The following is a 17,187-nucleotide window of genomic DNA, read 5'->3' as shown; positions in this document are numbered from 1 at the left end:
CCAACAATTTGTTGCTTATAGGAGACCCATCTCACTGACAGAAATAAGCATAGGCTTAGGATGAGGGGCTGCAAGAAGATTTACCAAGCCAATGGCCCCTGAAAACAGGCAGGAGTAGCAATACTTATCTCTGACAAAGTAGATTTCAAACCTACATTGATCAAATGAGATAAAGAAGGTCATTCCATACTAATAAAAGGGGAAATGGACCAAAAGAAAATAACAATTATCAACCTATATGCACCCAATGTCAACACACCCAATTTCATCAAACATACCCTGAAGGACCTAAAAGCATATATTAACTCCAACACAGTGGTCGTGGGAGACTTTAACACCCCATTATCATCAATAGATAGGTCATCCAAACAAAAAAAATCAATAAAGAAATAATAGATCTAAAATATACCATAGATCAAATGGACCTAGTTGATGTCTACAGAACATTCCATCCAACTTATACACAATATACATTCTTCTCAGCACCCTATGGAAACTTCTCCAAAATAGATCATATCCTAGGGCACAAAGTGAGCCTCAGCAAATATAAGAAAGTAGAAATTATACCATGCATTCTATCTGATCACAATGCAATAAAACTAGAACTCAACAACAAAAATAAAGACAAAAAACATGCAAACAGCTGGAAACTGAATAACTCATTGCTTTATGAACAATGGGTCATTGATGAAATAAAAGATGAAATTTAAAAGTTCCTGGAAGTCAATGAAAATGAAAACACAACCTACCGGAACCTATGGGACACAGCAAAGGCAGTCCTGAGAGGAAAGTTTATAGCCATGAGTGCATATATTAAAAAGACTGAAAGATCTCAAGTCAATGACCTAATGATACATCTCAAACTCCTAGAAAAACAAGAACAAGCAAATCCCAAAACAAATAGAAGGAGAGAAATAATAAAAATAAGAGCTGAAATCAATGAAATAGAAACCAAAAAAAACCATACAAAGAATTAATGAAACACAAAGTTGGTTCTTTGAAAAAATAAACAAGATTGACAGATGCCTGGCAAACCTGACTAAAATGAGAAGAGAAAAAACCCAAATTAATAGAATCAGGAATGCAAAAGGGGAGATAACAACAAACACCATGGAAATCCAGGAAATCATCAGAGACTACTTTGAGAATCTATATTCAAATAAATTTGAAAATCTTAAAGAAATGGACAGATTTCTAGATGCATGTGATCATCCAAAACTGAACCGAGAGGATATTAATAATCTGAATAGATCTATAACACAAAATGAAATTGAAGCAGCAATCAAGAGTCTCCCCAAAAAGAAAAGTCCAGGACCTGATGGATTCTCTGCTGAATTCTATCAGACCTTTAAAGAAGAACTGATACCAACCCTCCTTAAAATGTTCCACGAAATAGAAAGGGAAGGAAAACTGCCTAACACATTTTATGAAGCCAGTATTACACTTACCCCCAAACCAGGCAAAGACACCTCCAAAAAGGAGAACTATAGGCCAATCTCCTTAATGAACACTGATGCAAAAATCCTCAATAAAATAATGGCAAACCAAATTCAACAACACATCAAAAAGATCATTCAACATGACCAAGTCGGCTTCATCTAGGAAAATTAGGAATAGAAGGAAAGTACCTCAACATTATAAAAGCTATATATGACAAACCTACAGCCAGCATTATACTTAACGGTAAAAAACTGAAACCATTCCCTCTAAAATCAGGAACTAGACAAGGATGCCCACTATCTTCACTCCTATTCAACATAGTACTAGAATTTCTAGCCAGAGCAATTAGGCAAGAAGAAGAAGGAATACAAATAGGTAAAGAAACTGTCAAAATATCCCTATTTGCAGACGATATGATCCTATACCTTAAAGACCCAAAAAACTCTACTCAGAAGTTCCTAGATACCATCAATAGCTATAGCAAGGTAGAGGATACAAAATCAACATAGAAAAATCATTAGCATTTCTATACACTAATAATGAACAAACTGAGAAAGAATATATGAAAAAATTCCATTTATAATAGCCTCAAAAAAAATCAAATATCTAGGTGTAAACCTAACAAAGGATGTAAATGACCTCTACAAGGAAAACTGTAAACTTCTGAAGAAAGGGATTGAGGAAGACTATAGAAAGTGGAGAGATGTCCCATGCTCATGGATTGGTAGAATCACATAGTAAAAATGTTTATACTCCCAAAAGTAATCTGCATGTTTAATGCAATTCCCATCAAAATCCCAATGACATTCATCAAAGAGATTGAAAAATCTACTGTTAAATTTATAGGGAAAAACAAGAGGCCACGAATAGCCAAGGAAATGCTCAGTAAAAAGAACAACACTGGAGGTAGCACAATACCTGACTTCAAACTATGTTACAAAGCAAAACCAATAAAAACAGCATGGTACTGGCACAAAAACAGACATGATGACAAGTAGAACAGAATAGAGGACCCGGATATGAAGCCACACAACTATAACCAACTTGTCTTTTAACAAAGGTGCTAAACTTAAACGATGGAGAAAAGACAGCCTCTTCAACAAAAACTGCTGGGAAAACTGGTTAGCAGTCTGCAAAAAACTGAAACTAGATCTATGTTTATCACCCTATACCAATATTAACTCAACATGGATCACAGACCTTAATATCAGACCCTAAACTCTAAAGTTGGCTTAGGAAAGAGTAGGAAATACTCTGGAATTAATAGTATAGGCAAGAACTTTCTCAATGGAACCCCAGCAGCTCAGCAACTAAGAGATTGCATAGATAAATGGGACTTCATAAAACTAAAAAGCTTCTGCTCAACAAAAGAAATGGTCTCCAAGCTGAAGAGAACACCCACAGAGTGGGAGAAAATATTTGCCAGCTACACATCAGAAAAAGGACTGATAACCAGAATATATAGGGAACTCAAAAAACTAAAATCTCCCAAAATTAATGAGCCAATAAAGTAATGGGCAAGTGAACTAAACAGAACTTTCTCAAAAGAAGAAATTCAAATGGCCAAAAAACACATGAAAAAATGCTCATCATCCCTAGCATAAAGGAAATGCAAGTTAAAACCACACTAAGATTCCACCTCACCCATGTTAGAATAGCCATCATCAGCAACACCACTAACAACAGGTGTTGGTGAGGATGTGGGGAAAAAGAAACCCTCTTACAATGTTGGTGGGAATGTAAACTAGTACAACCACTCTGGAAAAGAATTTGGCAGCTTCTTAAAAATCTAAACATAGATCTACCATATGATCCAGCAATACCATTCTTGGGGACATACCCATAAGACTATGACACAAGTTACTCCAGAGGCACCTGCACACCCATGTTTATTGCAGCACTATTCACAATAGCCAAGTTATGGAAACAGCTAAGATGCCCCACCATTGACGAATGGATTAAGAAAATGTGGTATTTATACACAATGGAATTTTATGCAGCCATGAAAAAGAATGAAATGTTATCATTCGCAGGTAAATGGATGGAATTGGAGAACATCATTCTGAGTGAGGTTAGTCTGGCCCAAAAGACCAAAAATCGTATGTTCTTCCTCATATGCGGACATTAGATCAAGGGCAAACACAACAAGGGGATTGGACTTTGATCACATGATAAAGCGAGAGCACACAAGGGAGGGGTGAGGATAGGTAAGACACCCAATAAACTAGATAGCATTTGTTGCCCTCAATGCAGAGAAACTAATACAGATACTTTAAAGCGACTGAGGCCAATAGGAGAAGGGGACCAGGAACTCGAGAAAAGGTTTGTTCAAGAAGAATTAACTTAGAAGGTAACACACATGTACATGAAAGCAATGCCAGTCTACTCCCTGTATAGCTATCCTTATCTCAACTAGCAAAAACCCTTGTTCCTTCCTATTATTGCTTATACTCTCTCTTCAGCAAAATTAGAGATAAGGGCAAAATAGTTTCTGCCTGGTAGCGAGGGGTTGGGGGGGTAAGGGAGGGGGTGGGGGGAAAGGAGGAGAAATGTCCCAAACATTGTATGCACAGATGAATAAAATTAAAAAAAGATTTAAAAACAAAAGAACATTAATTGAAGAAATTTAGTTCACTACTGAAAAAATATTGAAGTACTGTATTATCTACAAAAAGTATACAATCTTATGTATACAGTTTGATTAATTTAAAATTATACCTATATACTTATATGTATATGTATGCATCTATATAACCACTACCTAGTTTAGCATAAGGAATATTTCTATGAAATATGAGTATTCCTTTGTTTCTCCTCCCAGTCAATACCTACTACACTAAAGGTTACTACTCTTCTGACTTCTGTTTAATGAGCTTTAATTTATTTTATCCTCATAGGCATGCAAATTTCTTGGTTGATAACATAATGAAAGGCTCCCTATTTCCTGGGAGACTGAACTCCCTAGGTACAAGTTGTAGATTTACCTTTATTTTGAGAAGGAGTGGCTTGTATCCTCACCAGTGTATGAGGATGGAGCAATGATCATAGCACTCATTAGGAAATATGAAAGTACAATAATTAGGAAGTCTGTTTTTTTGGCAAAAAATAAATGAGAAGAAGAGAATTATAATATTATACACACACGAAGAACTGATGAGAAGACAGAAAATAGAATTGAAAAGTGAAATTTGTTATTTTTGACAAAACAACAAGGCTGAAGTGACATAGAAAAAGGATTTTACTCTAATTTTTCTCTTTTAGAAGGATTTTTTTCTTTCCCTGATAAGTAGAGGCATTTATTGCCCCCATGATCTGGGCATGGACTCAGGCTCTAGGAGATCTACAGCCCGGGAAATGCACCAGTTCATGGAAATGCACTGGTTCATGGAGGAGGACCTGACATTGGACCTGGAGGAGTACATCGTTTTGGACATGGAGTGGGCCATGAATCAAGCTACAGTTGTGGAGAAGGCTATGGAAAGAACCATGGCAGGAATCGTGGGCACAGAAGAGGGCACAGCAATAGCCGTGGAGTAGATCACAGAGGAGGCCACCAAGGAAAAGTAGAATGTGGACATGGACTGGATAGTGGGAGAAGCTTTGGGAAAGTAAACCTTGGGCAAGAAGGACGTCATGGAGGAGAAGGCAGAAATCATAAAATGGGTCAGGATGGGCATCCTCAAGATCTCCAGGGAATTGGCCATAGATGTCATGATGAGGTCAAGAAAAGTACCAGAGAAAAGATCACAGAGAGCTTGACCAAAAGAGCAGCCAGAAAAACAGAGTGGCTCTGGAGGAGATGTACAGCCTCAACAAGTTTGATTGTGACCACAAATAGAAATATTTTGAGCTTGATCGTGGCTCAGATCAATGTCTCTTTGCTTTCTCATGTGTAAGTCGTAACCTGTGCCCTTTAGGCTTCGGATTTCTGCTGTTTTGTTTCTTCAGCATACATTACAATCGGTACGAGGACGCTTAAATAAGCTCAAGAGTGTTTGTGGTAGGAAGAGAATATGTTTTCTTGTTTGTTTAGGTATTTCCCCCGTTTCTCCTCACTTGTAAATGAGTACTTTCTATGCACTAAGCATTATATTGGTTGACTTCAATATGGTATCACTTAATGATTAAAAACGTCCTTTAGAACTCCTACTTTTCTGGCAATATAGTGGATAAGGTACATTAACTGCCCTACTAACTGAAAGCAACAACAATTTCTGTATAAAATGAAAATAATGTAACTACAACAAGTTAGTTGGATAGCTAGCAGGTACTGTTTAGATCAACGACAGAGAAAGCAGAGCCTCAAAGAGGCTTAAGGCAAGCTCTGAACCAGACTTTGCACTGAGGGAATTTGCCAAACCTGGTGAATTTGAGTTTATTTTCTCATAGCTTTCTGTTGCTTATAGTACAGGAGGCAAGTCCTGGGTCTGTACAAGGGTGGAGTTTAAAATATACCCTAAACAAATCTGAGACTGAAAAGGGTCAAAACTTCAACATATAAATAAACTATAAAACTACACTGTACACAATTGGAAACTATAGTGCAAATATATGTCTCTAAATGTGACAGTGAGTGAAATGAGTATAAAAAAATCTTCCCTAAGAATTCATAATTACACAATGTTCTTCATTTGGGTTTATGACTTCTAATCACACAAACTGATATATCTTTTTTTTATTCATATGTGCATACATTGTTTGGGTCATTTCTTCCCCCTTCCCCCACCTCCTCCCTTACTACCTACCCTGCCCCCTCCCTCTCCCCCCCCTACCCCCTTGATACCCGGCAGACACTATTTTGCCCTTATCTCTAATTTTGTTGAAGAGAGAGTATAAGCAATAATAGGAAGGAACAAGGGTTTTTGCTAGTTGAGATAAGGATAGCTTTACAGGGAGTTGACTCGCATTGATTTCCTGTGCATGTGTGTTACCTTCTAGGTTAATTCTTCTTGATCTAACTTTTTCTCTAGTTCCTGGTCCCCCTCTCCTATTGGCCTCAGTTGCTTTTAAGGTATCTGCTTTACAAACTGATATGTCTTGAATGTTTTTGTCCTTTCCAAAATTTGTGTTGAAACTTAATCCCAATGCAATAATGTTGGGAGGCAGTCTAATGGTAGGTGTTTAGGTCACAAGGGAAGAGCCTTCTCGAATGGATTAATGCTGCTATAAAAAGGGCTCACAGGAGTGGGTTCTCTCTTTTGCTGAGTGAATAACTGTCTTCCCTTGGAGGATACAGCTTTTAAAATGCCATCTTGGAAACAGAGACTGGGCCCTTACCAGACACAGAGTCTGCCAGTGCCTTAATCTTGGACTTCCCAGCCTTCAGAACTGTGAGGAATACTTTTCTGATCTTTACAAGTTACCCAGTTTGTGACATTCTGTTATAACAGCCTAAAATGGACTCAGACAGGAATAGATCAGAAAGTCATCTTAGATACCTTCTCAGTGCTCACTAGGTCTCCTTCATTCTTAGGAAGATTTTTCCTTCCTACTTTGTCTCTTCCAAGTGTTACATGACAACAAAGGAAAAAGTTCACTAGGACAGTGCTACATTTGAAATCCCAAAATACACTTGGCATCTACATCCTTATGTTTTTGTGTTTGTCATTTTGTTTTTATTTTATCCTTTACTATTGCTTGCTTTTTATTTGACAAATGCTATGCTAGTGCCTGTAAGTCATTTCTCTCCTCAAAACAATCTAAATTACTGGGTAAACATGGACTGGATATTATCCCAAAACACTTAAAAATAATGAACTAAAAAAACCTTCTTCAAGGAATTGGTGGAAAACCACTAAAAGCTGTTAAAAAAGAGGGGGAAGGAGGGAAAGAGATTAAGAAAGAGTAAGATAGGTGGGGTGAACTTGATCAAAGTATATTATATGCATGTGTTAGATATCACAGTGAAAATAATTTAAAAGGAAAGTAAGGAATGTTAAAATTAAAACTAAGTTGAAGTGGGAAGCCAAGTAGGTAAGGGGAGCCTTACTGAGGCCAACTTTTGCCAAACCCAGTGAACTTGAGCTTCAGCCACCATGTCTTCAGTAGATCAGCCCAGGGAGAGAATCCAGTAGCAGAATTTCAACTAAATCTGGAGACTTCAGTGAGAGTATGAACTAATAATGGACTCATCTCTCCTCTAAGGAAATACAAGGAAAATCACTTGTCTCTGAACTTGGTGCAGGGTAGGGTGGGGAAGTGTCCCTTGAGACATAAATTACACCCACACAATACTTTACAAGATTTTCAGTCGGAATCATGCCATATAGGTAATTCAAAGACTCAATCCTATAACACAAAATAAAGAATCCTCAAATAGTGATGCATCCATATGCTTGGCAGAAACATGCAAATCGTCTATGGAAGGTCATTTCTCCATCTCAGGCTTCAAAGAACTTCCACAGATAACATCCTAAGAAGAGTAAAGTCATAGTTGCGAATCTCAAATCTCAAACGGCAACAGATACCATGAAGAAAAACCAGCAAGAAAACAAAAACAAAATAGGATCAGATACACAAAGATGTCAGGTATTGAGATTATTAAACACAAAATATAAAGTAGGCAAGCATAAATGTGTGTCATAGCTTTATGGTTGTCCACTAGCATCCATACTCCATCTTTAGCAACAGAATATTCAAGTTTTAAGCACATGTCCATCTCAATAGGGACTTTATTTCTCTGTGTAACTATGTTTGACATCAGCCAACTACAATAAACTGACAACAAGAATCTCTCATGGAGCTAAAAAAGATAGAATTAAAGACTGGGGATGTAGCTCAGTGTTAGCATGATTGCTTACCATGCAGGAGGCCCTGGGTTCACTCCCCCCAGAAGGAAGAGGACGAAGAGGAGGAGGAGCAGGAGGAAGAGATGAGAAGGAGGAAGCAGAGGAGTAGGGGGAAATGAGGAGGAAGAAATGATGAGGAAGAAATGAAGAGAAGGAGGAGGAGAATTTTTTCCTAGGTGTGATGGTACATGTCTATAATCCCAGCACTTGGAAGCAGAGGCAGGAGGATTGCAAGTTCAAAGGAAAACAAAATAAAAGCTGTTTGAAAAACAAACAAAAGCTAGAATTATAATACTTGATACTTGATGACTTGGCAGATAAGTAATAAGAAAGTGTTCCAAGTTCACTGCATTCTTTTGAAGATGAGTAAAGATAGTAATTACATTTAGACGCTGATCAGTACACGTTACAATTTTTAGAGTAGCTTCCTAAAGGTAGAAACTAAATTCAAATTCAAGATCTCTTATTCCATATATAATTCTAAAGTGGGTGGGGAAAAGCTCTCTTTTTCAGAGTGTTACTGACTTTTCAGCTACAGAATAGGATTGTTGGGGGTCTAGGACCCGGCCTGTCACTGTCTGTGCTCTCATGTCTCAGCTTCAGGAGTTGGTATCATAACCACTAGGCAGACCTCCTTCTGAGCCATTCCAGCATGCCTGTCCCTTCCTGCCTCTCAGACTCAGCCATTCCAATCTCCTTCACATCTTCAGCCATTCCAACCTCCTTCACATCTTCAGCCACCTCCTGCCTGCCAGCTTCCTTGTAATATGCCCTGCACGTGGGGACTGTTTGTTCACCTCCACATAAACTGAGATGCTGCCTCTTGCATGAAGTTTCTTCTCACTTATAGGTGGGTGGAGACAGATCATTTTGTTCATACAGATTGATCACTGGAATTCCATCAGTCTGGTTTCAAGACGCCCTCCCTATGTGTTCCCCAAATCCTCTGCTCGTTTGAGTCTGTTGAGACTTGCTCATTTAGCAAGGCTGTGTGTGCTTTCTGTTGGTCACATTCAAGTGTCTAGATCAAACTTGAACTTCTAGAGGACTCAGACTATCTCCTCCTCCCATTAGATTTGAAGTCTCCCATGTTGGTGCCTGTGCCTCCCTTTGTATTACATTACTGAGATATGCTTCATTTGGACCAAGGAGAAGGCACATCTGCAGGATCCTGGGGTGGAGACCTCTGAAAACAAAAGCAAACAGGAGGGGCACACCATAGTTGAGGGTCAGAAGGGAGCCTATGCCTTTTCACCTGCCATAAGTCTGACAGGTTACTCATTTTGCACATTCAATATTCTCCCAATGCCCAAGAGACTCTGCTATGGGTTGGACGTGATCTGTCCCCAAAGTTTCGCATGCTGAGTCTTGGTCCCTGGTGTGATGATGTTGAGAGGTGGTGGATCCATTAAAAGGTGGATCCTAGTAGAAGGCGACTGGGTTTTTCAGAGGTGTTAATGATTTTCTTGTAGTGGGGGTTCCTTGGTCAGGAGAGAGCAGGTTGTTATAGGAGAACCTGGCACTTCCCCTTACTCACTCTTTCACTATGTGATCCTTTCCCTCCTGCACATACTCCTTCCAATGTGTCAGTTGCCATGTTGTGATGTAGCCAGAAGGCTTTTCCCACAGCTGAGCAGATAGAGTTGCCCAATCTCAGACTTTTAGTTTCCAAAACTGTGAGCTAAATTAACCTCTTTTCTATATAAAAATATCTAGCCTCAGGTATTTTGGTATAACAATACAAAATGAACTAAGGCAGAGCCCAAAGATGGTTTCATTAACCCTATATGTTCCTTCATCTGTTAATTCAACATGCACTGTTGAGTGTCAACTGCATGCACTGAAGCATTCCATTTATCTTTTTCGTAACCCAGAAGCCCATATCCCTACTTACTACTTTCTTTTGAAAGTGAGGCCTGCCCCTCAGTTGAGTTCAGTAAGGTGTCTTCTATACTAAAACTATTCTGCAGGACTTCTTGACCAGGAAACAAAATTTTGAGCTTGAAAAGATTTCTGTTTCCCTGCCTCAGAGGGTGGATCCCCTTCACTGTGAGAACCTCTTTCTCCTTACTTTTTTCTGCTTCCTGCTCCAACCCAGTCCAGTGACCTGCCTGATGTGATCATGTCATTCTCTTTCTCACCTTCCTCTTGATCCCCTAGTCTATTTTTCCCCAGGTTCAGTGTATTTTTGTTACATGCTCATAGTTGGCAAAATGTCAGGACAACTGCCCAACCCCTCCCCAGCTCACATGAAGTTATAAAGGCCCTTGGAGCACTTCTGCAACAGAGAAAGAGGCAACAGCATTGCATGGAGAAAGCGTAAGGAACCCAGGCATAAAGCCCCGGCACCTACCCCAAGCTCAAGGTTCTTTCTAGGAATATGCATTTAGGAGACCCAGGCTCCTAGAAGCTCTAGGCTTTATCTCTTCACTTTGAGATCTCCCTTCTCAAGAATCCTTTGTTCTTTACCCTCCAGGTCTTGGCCACATCTAGAATCTAGGCATCTTGCTTTCCAGCCACAAAGAGGCAGATGAAGATGCAGAAAGGAAACAATGTCCTTCTGTATTGGCTACTATTACATCTCCTACTTTTAGAAGATGGTGAGTGATTTTATTTAAGAGTGGGTGGTCTGACCACCTTTGAGGAGTGTGGGAGAGGTAATCGTTACTAAGATGAGATCCAGTCTCCTCCACAGAGGAGGATCACCATTTTATTCTCATCATTTCAGGAGGCAGTGGTTAGAACTGTGAGCTCTGGGCTCACATTGACTACACCTGAATCATGTCTCCATTAATTAGCTGTACACTTTGGATGAGTTGCTGCTCTGTGCCTCAGTTTATGCATATGTGAGAGGGTAGTAACCGGTGTGATATAGTTGAGGACTTAAATAATAATAATAGTTGGCTATTTTAAAAATATCATCCTCCTATATTCTACAAATTCAGTTTATTTCCTATTCCTAATCCTGATCCCACATTAGCCTAAGTCAACCTCAGATCAAGGAGAATGAGATTTAAAAATCAAATTTCCACTCTATGTCCACATCTCTGACACCATTAAACACTTCCTGGGCCATCCTTATTGCACAAACAGGAAACATGACTTCTTAGGGAATTCACTATTTTGAACCCAAATTAGATCTTTTATAATTTTGATTCATTTATTTTGTCCTCCAAAACTTTTCACATTAAATCCACTCTCCCTTTTACAATTGCCCCTTCATCCCACTTTCTTATTTTTTAAATTGTATGCAGCTTAACTTTAATTTTATTTTTATGGTACTGGGGATCGAACCTAGGGCCCTAGCATATGCTAGGCAAGTGCTCTACCACTGAGTTACATCTCCAGCCCCTACTTTCTTATTTCATTTCACCCTAACACTCATTTGTCCAAAAAATGGGAACTTTCCAAAATAGAGCTAAATTCTAAAATGACCAAAGGAAACAATAGACATATGTAGAGTGAAGTGCTAGGGACCCATGTCCCAGATAGTAGTGAAATGACCCACAAGTGAGATGAGAAAATAGAGGATGAGGAAGTCAAGTGTCCTTGTCCTTCAGGATAATGAGGAGCAAAAAATAGGCACAACTTTAACTGTGATTAAGCCTCCAAGAAGTTGGAAACCTTCCCCATAACCGTAAATCTTACATCTTGGCTTACAGCTCTTAATCCTGGGAGATCTTATGCATTTAAGCTATACAAGGTTTGTTCTCCAGTCTTTGCCACAGTGATCAGAAGCTCCTGGAACCTTAATACACATAGAATCACTGGCCTTACTGAAGATGCAGTTACCTGGGCCCACTTGATTCATTTAGTCCATTCCTAGGAATCTTTATTTTCAACAAGTTCCCCCAGGTGAATCTGATGTGGGTGTTTCCTGATTAATATTCAGAGAAATGCTATTTTAAGAATAAATCTATCTATCTATCTATCTATCTATCTATCTATCTATCTATATCTATATCTATATTAGTTTCATTCATCCTGTAATTCCCTGCCCCTTTTTGGTGCTGGTGATAGAACCCAGGGCCTTGCACCTACTAAGCAAGCACTCTACGACTGAGCTACAGTCCCAAACTTATAATTCTTATTGGGTCTTCTATATAAAGTAAGCAGTAAGCATATCTATCAGTAAAACGAGGTCATGTGATTCTGACATTCTTGATGGTTGGAGGGTGAATTAGCTTTGTACCTAAAAGTACAGATTCAATAGCCTTGGTTCAATTTCCTGTTCCATTACTTACTAGCTGTATGAACTTGGGCAACCATCTAACTCTAAATTTCTTTGTCTTAGTTGATGATAAAAGGACAATCAAAGGGCTGAAATGAGTATTAAAACACAATTATACATACAATAAACTTAGCCAAGCATTGAGAAGAAGGTACATATGCTCAAAATATATTTGGAATTATTTATAATTATCTTCAGGAAAAACGTCCAGTGATACTAGCACTGCCAATGCTGGATCCAGTACAATCTCAACTGCCTCCGGAACACCTACCATTGCTGGAACCAGCCCAAATTCCAATGTGATCACTACAACATCCAGTGCTAGATCCAGTGTACCCTCTGATGGAACTAGCACAGTTGCCAGTACTGAATCCAGTGGGAACAACACAACTTCCAGCACTACATCCACCCTGACCTCCAGTGGGGACAACACAACCTCTAGCACTGCAGCCACCTTGACCTCCAGTAGGGATAGCACAACCTCCAGCACTGCATCTGCCTTGATTTCCAGTGGAGACAGCACAACCTCCAGCACTGCAGCCACTGCAACCTCTAGTGGGGCCAGTACAACTGTCTACACTGGATCCAGTGTAACCTCCAGTGTAAACAGTATAACCTCTAACACTGTATCCAGTATAATCTCTCACAGGACTAGCATGGTTTCTAACACTGAGTCCAGTGTGACCTCTGGTGAGACCATCAAAACCTCCAACTCTGGATTGAGTATAACCTCCAGAGACTCTAGCACACCTGGAATACACACAGCTTCCAACAGAATTAGCACAAGTGTTGCTACTCCTGTGATTGAGGTGAAGCCCAGTGGGTCCCTGAAGTCATGGGAAATTTTCCTCATCACCCTGGTCTCTGTTGTAGTGGCCGTAGGGCTCGTTGCTGGGTTCTTCTTTTATGTGGTAAGTACCTAATACGTAGGAAGCTACTTTGGGGAAGGAGCAGCAGGAGCATAAGGAGATGGGAGATGAATAGTGGGGCTCTAAGTTAGGGGTGTGTAGACAGGAAGTGCAGAACAAGAGAGAGCTATAAGTAGAAATAGCAGGTTGTAACTAGAGGAGCCAAGTAATGTGCAGAGGCAGCCTGTGACCTGTGAGCAAAGGGTACTGAAAAGGAATGAAGGCTGAAGGGAAGAGTACCAGGTGAGGGAGAAGATGATTGTAGAGGAGCCCGTGGTGAAGGCTTGGGAGAGGGGGCTACAATTCTGAAACTATTGACACTTCTTTTTCTAGAGAAACTGCTTGTCCCTGAGAAACACCTTTGACACAGCTGTCTACCATCCCCATGGTCCCTACCTTGGCCGGGGCTCCAGTCCAGGAGGGAATCATGGAGCACCCCACAGAACTTCATGGAGCCGTAATTGGTTCTGGAGGAAACCAGTAACCTCAGTGGCCATGGAGATGAGTGGGAGAGAGAACTGCCCAAGTAGCTCCTGAAGTTGAGTGACACATTCTTCAGGGAGGAAGCAGACCTGGGGACCAGAGACCTGAGTTTCCTCTTTATCCTTCTAAGCGTCCCTTCCCAGCTTTGTTTGGGTTCCTCACATCCTTGAGGAAAATACTTCTTCCCCTTTATTGCCCCTACCAGACATGAGAAAGAGGATAATATATTAGTCATTTAGCTAAGAAATAAATACATCCAACATGTCTGAAGAGAAAACCTGTGTGGGCACTTGGGTGGGTATCTATAGCTCTGAGTGGAATGTCTAGAAACCTCTTCATATCTGTGTGTCCCCATTTTCTAATCCTTCTTGACCTAAGCAGGGCCCCTATATCCCTGAGACTCCTACAGGCTGATGGGCGAATTGAATTAGCATGGATGTGGAGGGAGGGCAGGTGCCACAACCGGTACAGAGGAGAACCCAGAGCATGACGATGTGGGGAAGGCAGGGCGTGTTCACTCAAATCACAGTTCCCGGACACTTACAGATGCTCTGCAACTATGCCCCTTATCAGGGTGAAGGTGCCACCTGACACCTGTCTTTCAAGTACTTCTTGTTTTCCCAGGAGAAAGACTTTCCAGCTTGCTAAGTACTCACTCTTCAAGAGGCTCTTAGCAGTGACACCTCAGGGGAAACTCAAAGTTCTCATGAATCCTCTCCTGGAAGGACTGCATGTATCCCTTTTTTGAGTCCAGAGGTGAAGCTGCCTGACCTTCTGGGCTTTAGAGGACAGAAGAAAACAGTTCTCCAACTCAGAGGACAGAGGCAAAGTTGCTGTAAATCCATAAGATAGTGACAGGCCCTATTTGGGGCGGAGCCTTCAGAAGAGTGTGTTGGTAGGTTCACCCCAATCACTGCTCTGCCTCCACCACTCATTGAGTTCCTCAAGCAGTTGAATGTTATCAGTAAGGCCACACTGAGCCACATGTAGGCAATCATCATCCTTGTCATTGTCATTGTCATCATCATCATCTCCTTTTAAGGGAGCATCTCCAGCATCCAGAAGGGGAAATCAAGTTGAACACCCTGAAGAAATACCTCCCAATGGTGGGAACTGTGGAGATCAGCATCTGAAAAATTATAAAAGTAAATAAGAAATCTAAATTTTAATGTTTATAATTTTATTTATTTTTTTTTTCCTTTTCTTATTTATTTATTTATTTATTTATTTTTTTCTTTTATTATTCATATGTGCATACAAGGCTTGGTTTATTTCTCCCCCCTGCCCCCACCCCCTCCCTTACCACCCACTCCACCCCCTCCCGCTCCCCCCCTCAATACCCAGCATAAACTATTTTGCCCTTATCTCTAATTTTGTTGTAGAGAGAGTATAAGCAATAATAGGAAGGAACAAGGGGTTTTGCTGGTTGAGATAAGGATAGCTATACAGGGCATTGACTCACATTGATTTCCTGTGCGTGGGTGTTACCTTCTAGGTGTTTATAATTTTAATAGACAAATTGTTCAGAATAATATTAGCACATACTCTGGAAGGTAGGTAGGAAAAATAGCTCAGTTAGACACAATAGTACAGGGATGAATATCTCCAGGATATATAAGACAAATAGAGGGTATATATGAGAAAAAGAGATGAGGTGAAAGAACAATTAAAGAAGACATACTTGAGTCTATAGATTGAAAAGGTCCAACAAATACAATACAGATACCAAAACCATTGGTTTATATAACTTAAGCAGGTGAACATGATGGCAAACAGATTATATCTCAATGAAGGTATTGAAATATTACTAGTCATAGCTTGTAAATAAAATATTTGATTTCCAAAAGCTGACAACAAATGACTGGAAGGAAGGGGCACTTTGAGACAGAGAAAGGTGAAGAGGGAGGAATCCCAGTGAGTAATTTGGCTTGTGATTTGTTCACATAATTGTGCTGTGAATTTCTCATTGTTCTCAACAATTAGAGCATGTGGGTGCAGTTCAGAAGCATCGTTACCCACACTTCAGCATGGAATGCAACGACTCCCTTAACCTGACAGTGCCCTGGTCCACCAAGCACCTCTGACCCACGCAAAAGTCCTTGAAGCAGACAGCATTAAAGGACTTCTCTGTCTAGACCTCTGCACTATGGTTCTTCACCTGGCATCTGTGACCCACATTCTTGGAAGTTCATGAAGACTTTCTAAAGATGTCATACAGGTGTTTTATGGAAGTAATTTTTCAGGTATTCAACCTCTAGATATATTTTTTACATAAAACTGATCTGTCAGAGGACCTCTGGAGTCAGCATATCAAGCTATCCTTCCTTTTTTGACTCCCCTTTTACAATTACCCAACTTTTCCTCCTCTCTCTCTCTCTCTCTCTCTCTCTCTCTGTCTCTCTGTGTTGGAGATTGAACCCAGGTCCTCACATACACTGGTCAAGTTCTATAGCACTAAGCTCCATTCTTAGTCCTCCAAAGTTTTCTTTCTAGTCCTTATCTTATTTGTATTCATTTCTCCAGGGTGCAGAAAATATCAGGAAGTCAAATAGATGAATATGTGAAAAATCTCTTCTGGTTTCGGCATCGTATGCTCAGAGTAGGACTATTTCTCCTGCTTCACATATATTCATGTTGGGAACTAAATAGAATGTAACAAACTGATAGTTTTGGTTTGGTATGTGTTAGATTCTATTTATTTGATACACTGTAGAGAAGGGTAGCAGGAATAATAAAATTTGTTTAATATCCTCTTCCATTCCCTCTCAAAGGTGGCATCCCTCTGAGGGGCATCCCATGAGAATAGAGCTAAAACAGAATCCATGAGGAATAAAAGGTGGCAGTGCCTTATTAAACATAGGAGAAAATCCGGTGGCAGGTCCACCTGCCTTACCTGCCTTTCTGCCCATTTTAAAATATTCAATACTTGCAAAAACTGGCTGGGCATGGTGGCTCAAGCCTGTAATCCTAGCTACTTGAGATGATCATGGTTTGAGGCTATCCAGGGCAAAGAGTTCATCAGCCCCTATCTCAACCAAAGTAGTAGCACATGCCTGTCATCCCAGCTATGTGGGGAACACAAACAGGAAGAAGCAAAAAGGGCTGGCAGAGTGGCTCAAGTAATAGAGTGCCTGCCTAACAAGTGTGAGACCCTGAATTTAAACTCCAGTATTTCCCTCCCCTTCTCCCCACCCCACAAAACAAGATTTGCAAAGTCTTGCTGAGATACAACCAGGTGCTCTGAAGCACACTTCCTTCACCACTCTCTGAAAGCAGAAGCTTCTTATATATCATTTCTGGGCAGGGCACAATTGTGTATTTTGCACGACTTCAAGGA

At 40.2% G+C, this 17,187-nt stretch overlaps 1 protein-coding gene across 1 annotated transcript; it reads left to right on the top strand.

Annotated features, from left to right (window-relative positions):
- Positions 1–4,758: 4,758 nt before the first annotated feature.
- Positions 4,759–13,904, top strand: Muc21 (mucin 21, cell surface associated). Its single transcript, XM_074084808.1, has 3 exons — positions 4,759–4,954; positions 12,658–13,370; positions 13,701–13,904. Exons 1-3 carry the CDS (start codon positions 4,759–4,761, stop codon positions 13,902–13,904), a joined length of 1,113 nt encoding a protein of 370 aa, XP_073940909.1.
- Positions 13,905–17,187: the final 3,283 nt, after the last annotated feature.

The sequence above is a fragment of the Castor canadensis genome, chromosome 8 (genome assembly GCF_047511655.1).
Source record: "Castor canadensis chromosome 8, mCasCan1.hap1v2, whole genome shotgun sequence".
In the NCBI taxonomy this organism is placed as follows: Eukaryota; Metazoa; Chordata; class Mammalia; order Rodentia; family Castoridae; genus Castor; species Castor canadensis.
This window is presented reverse-complemented; position numbering and strand designations above follow the sequence as displayed.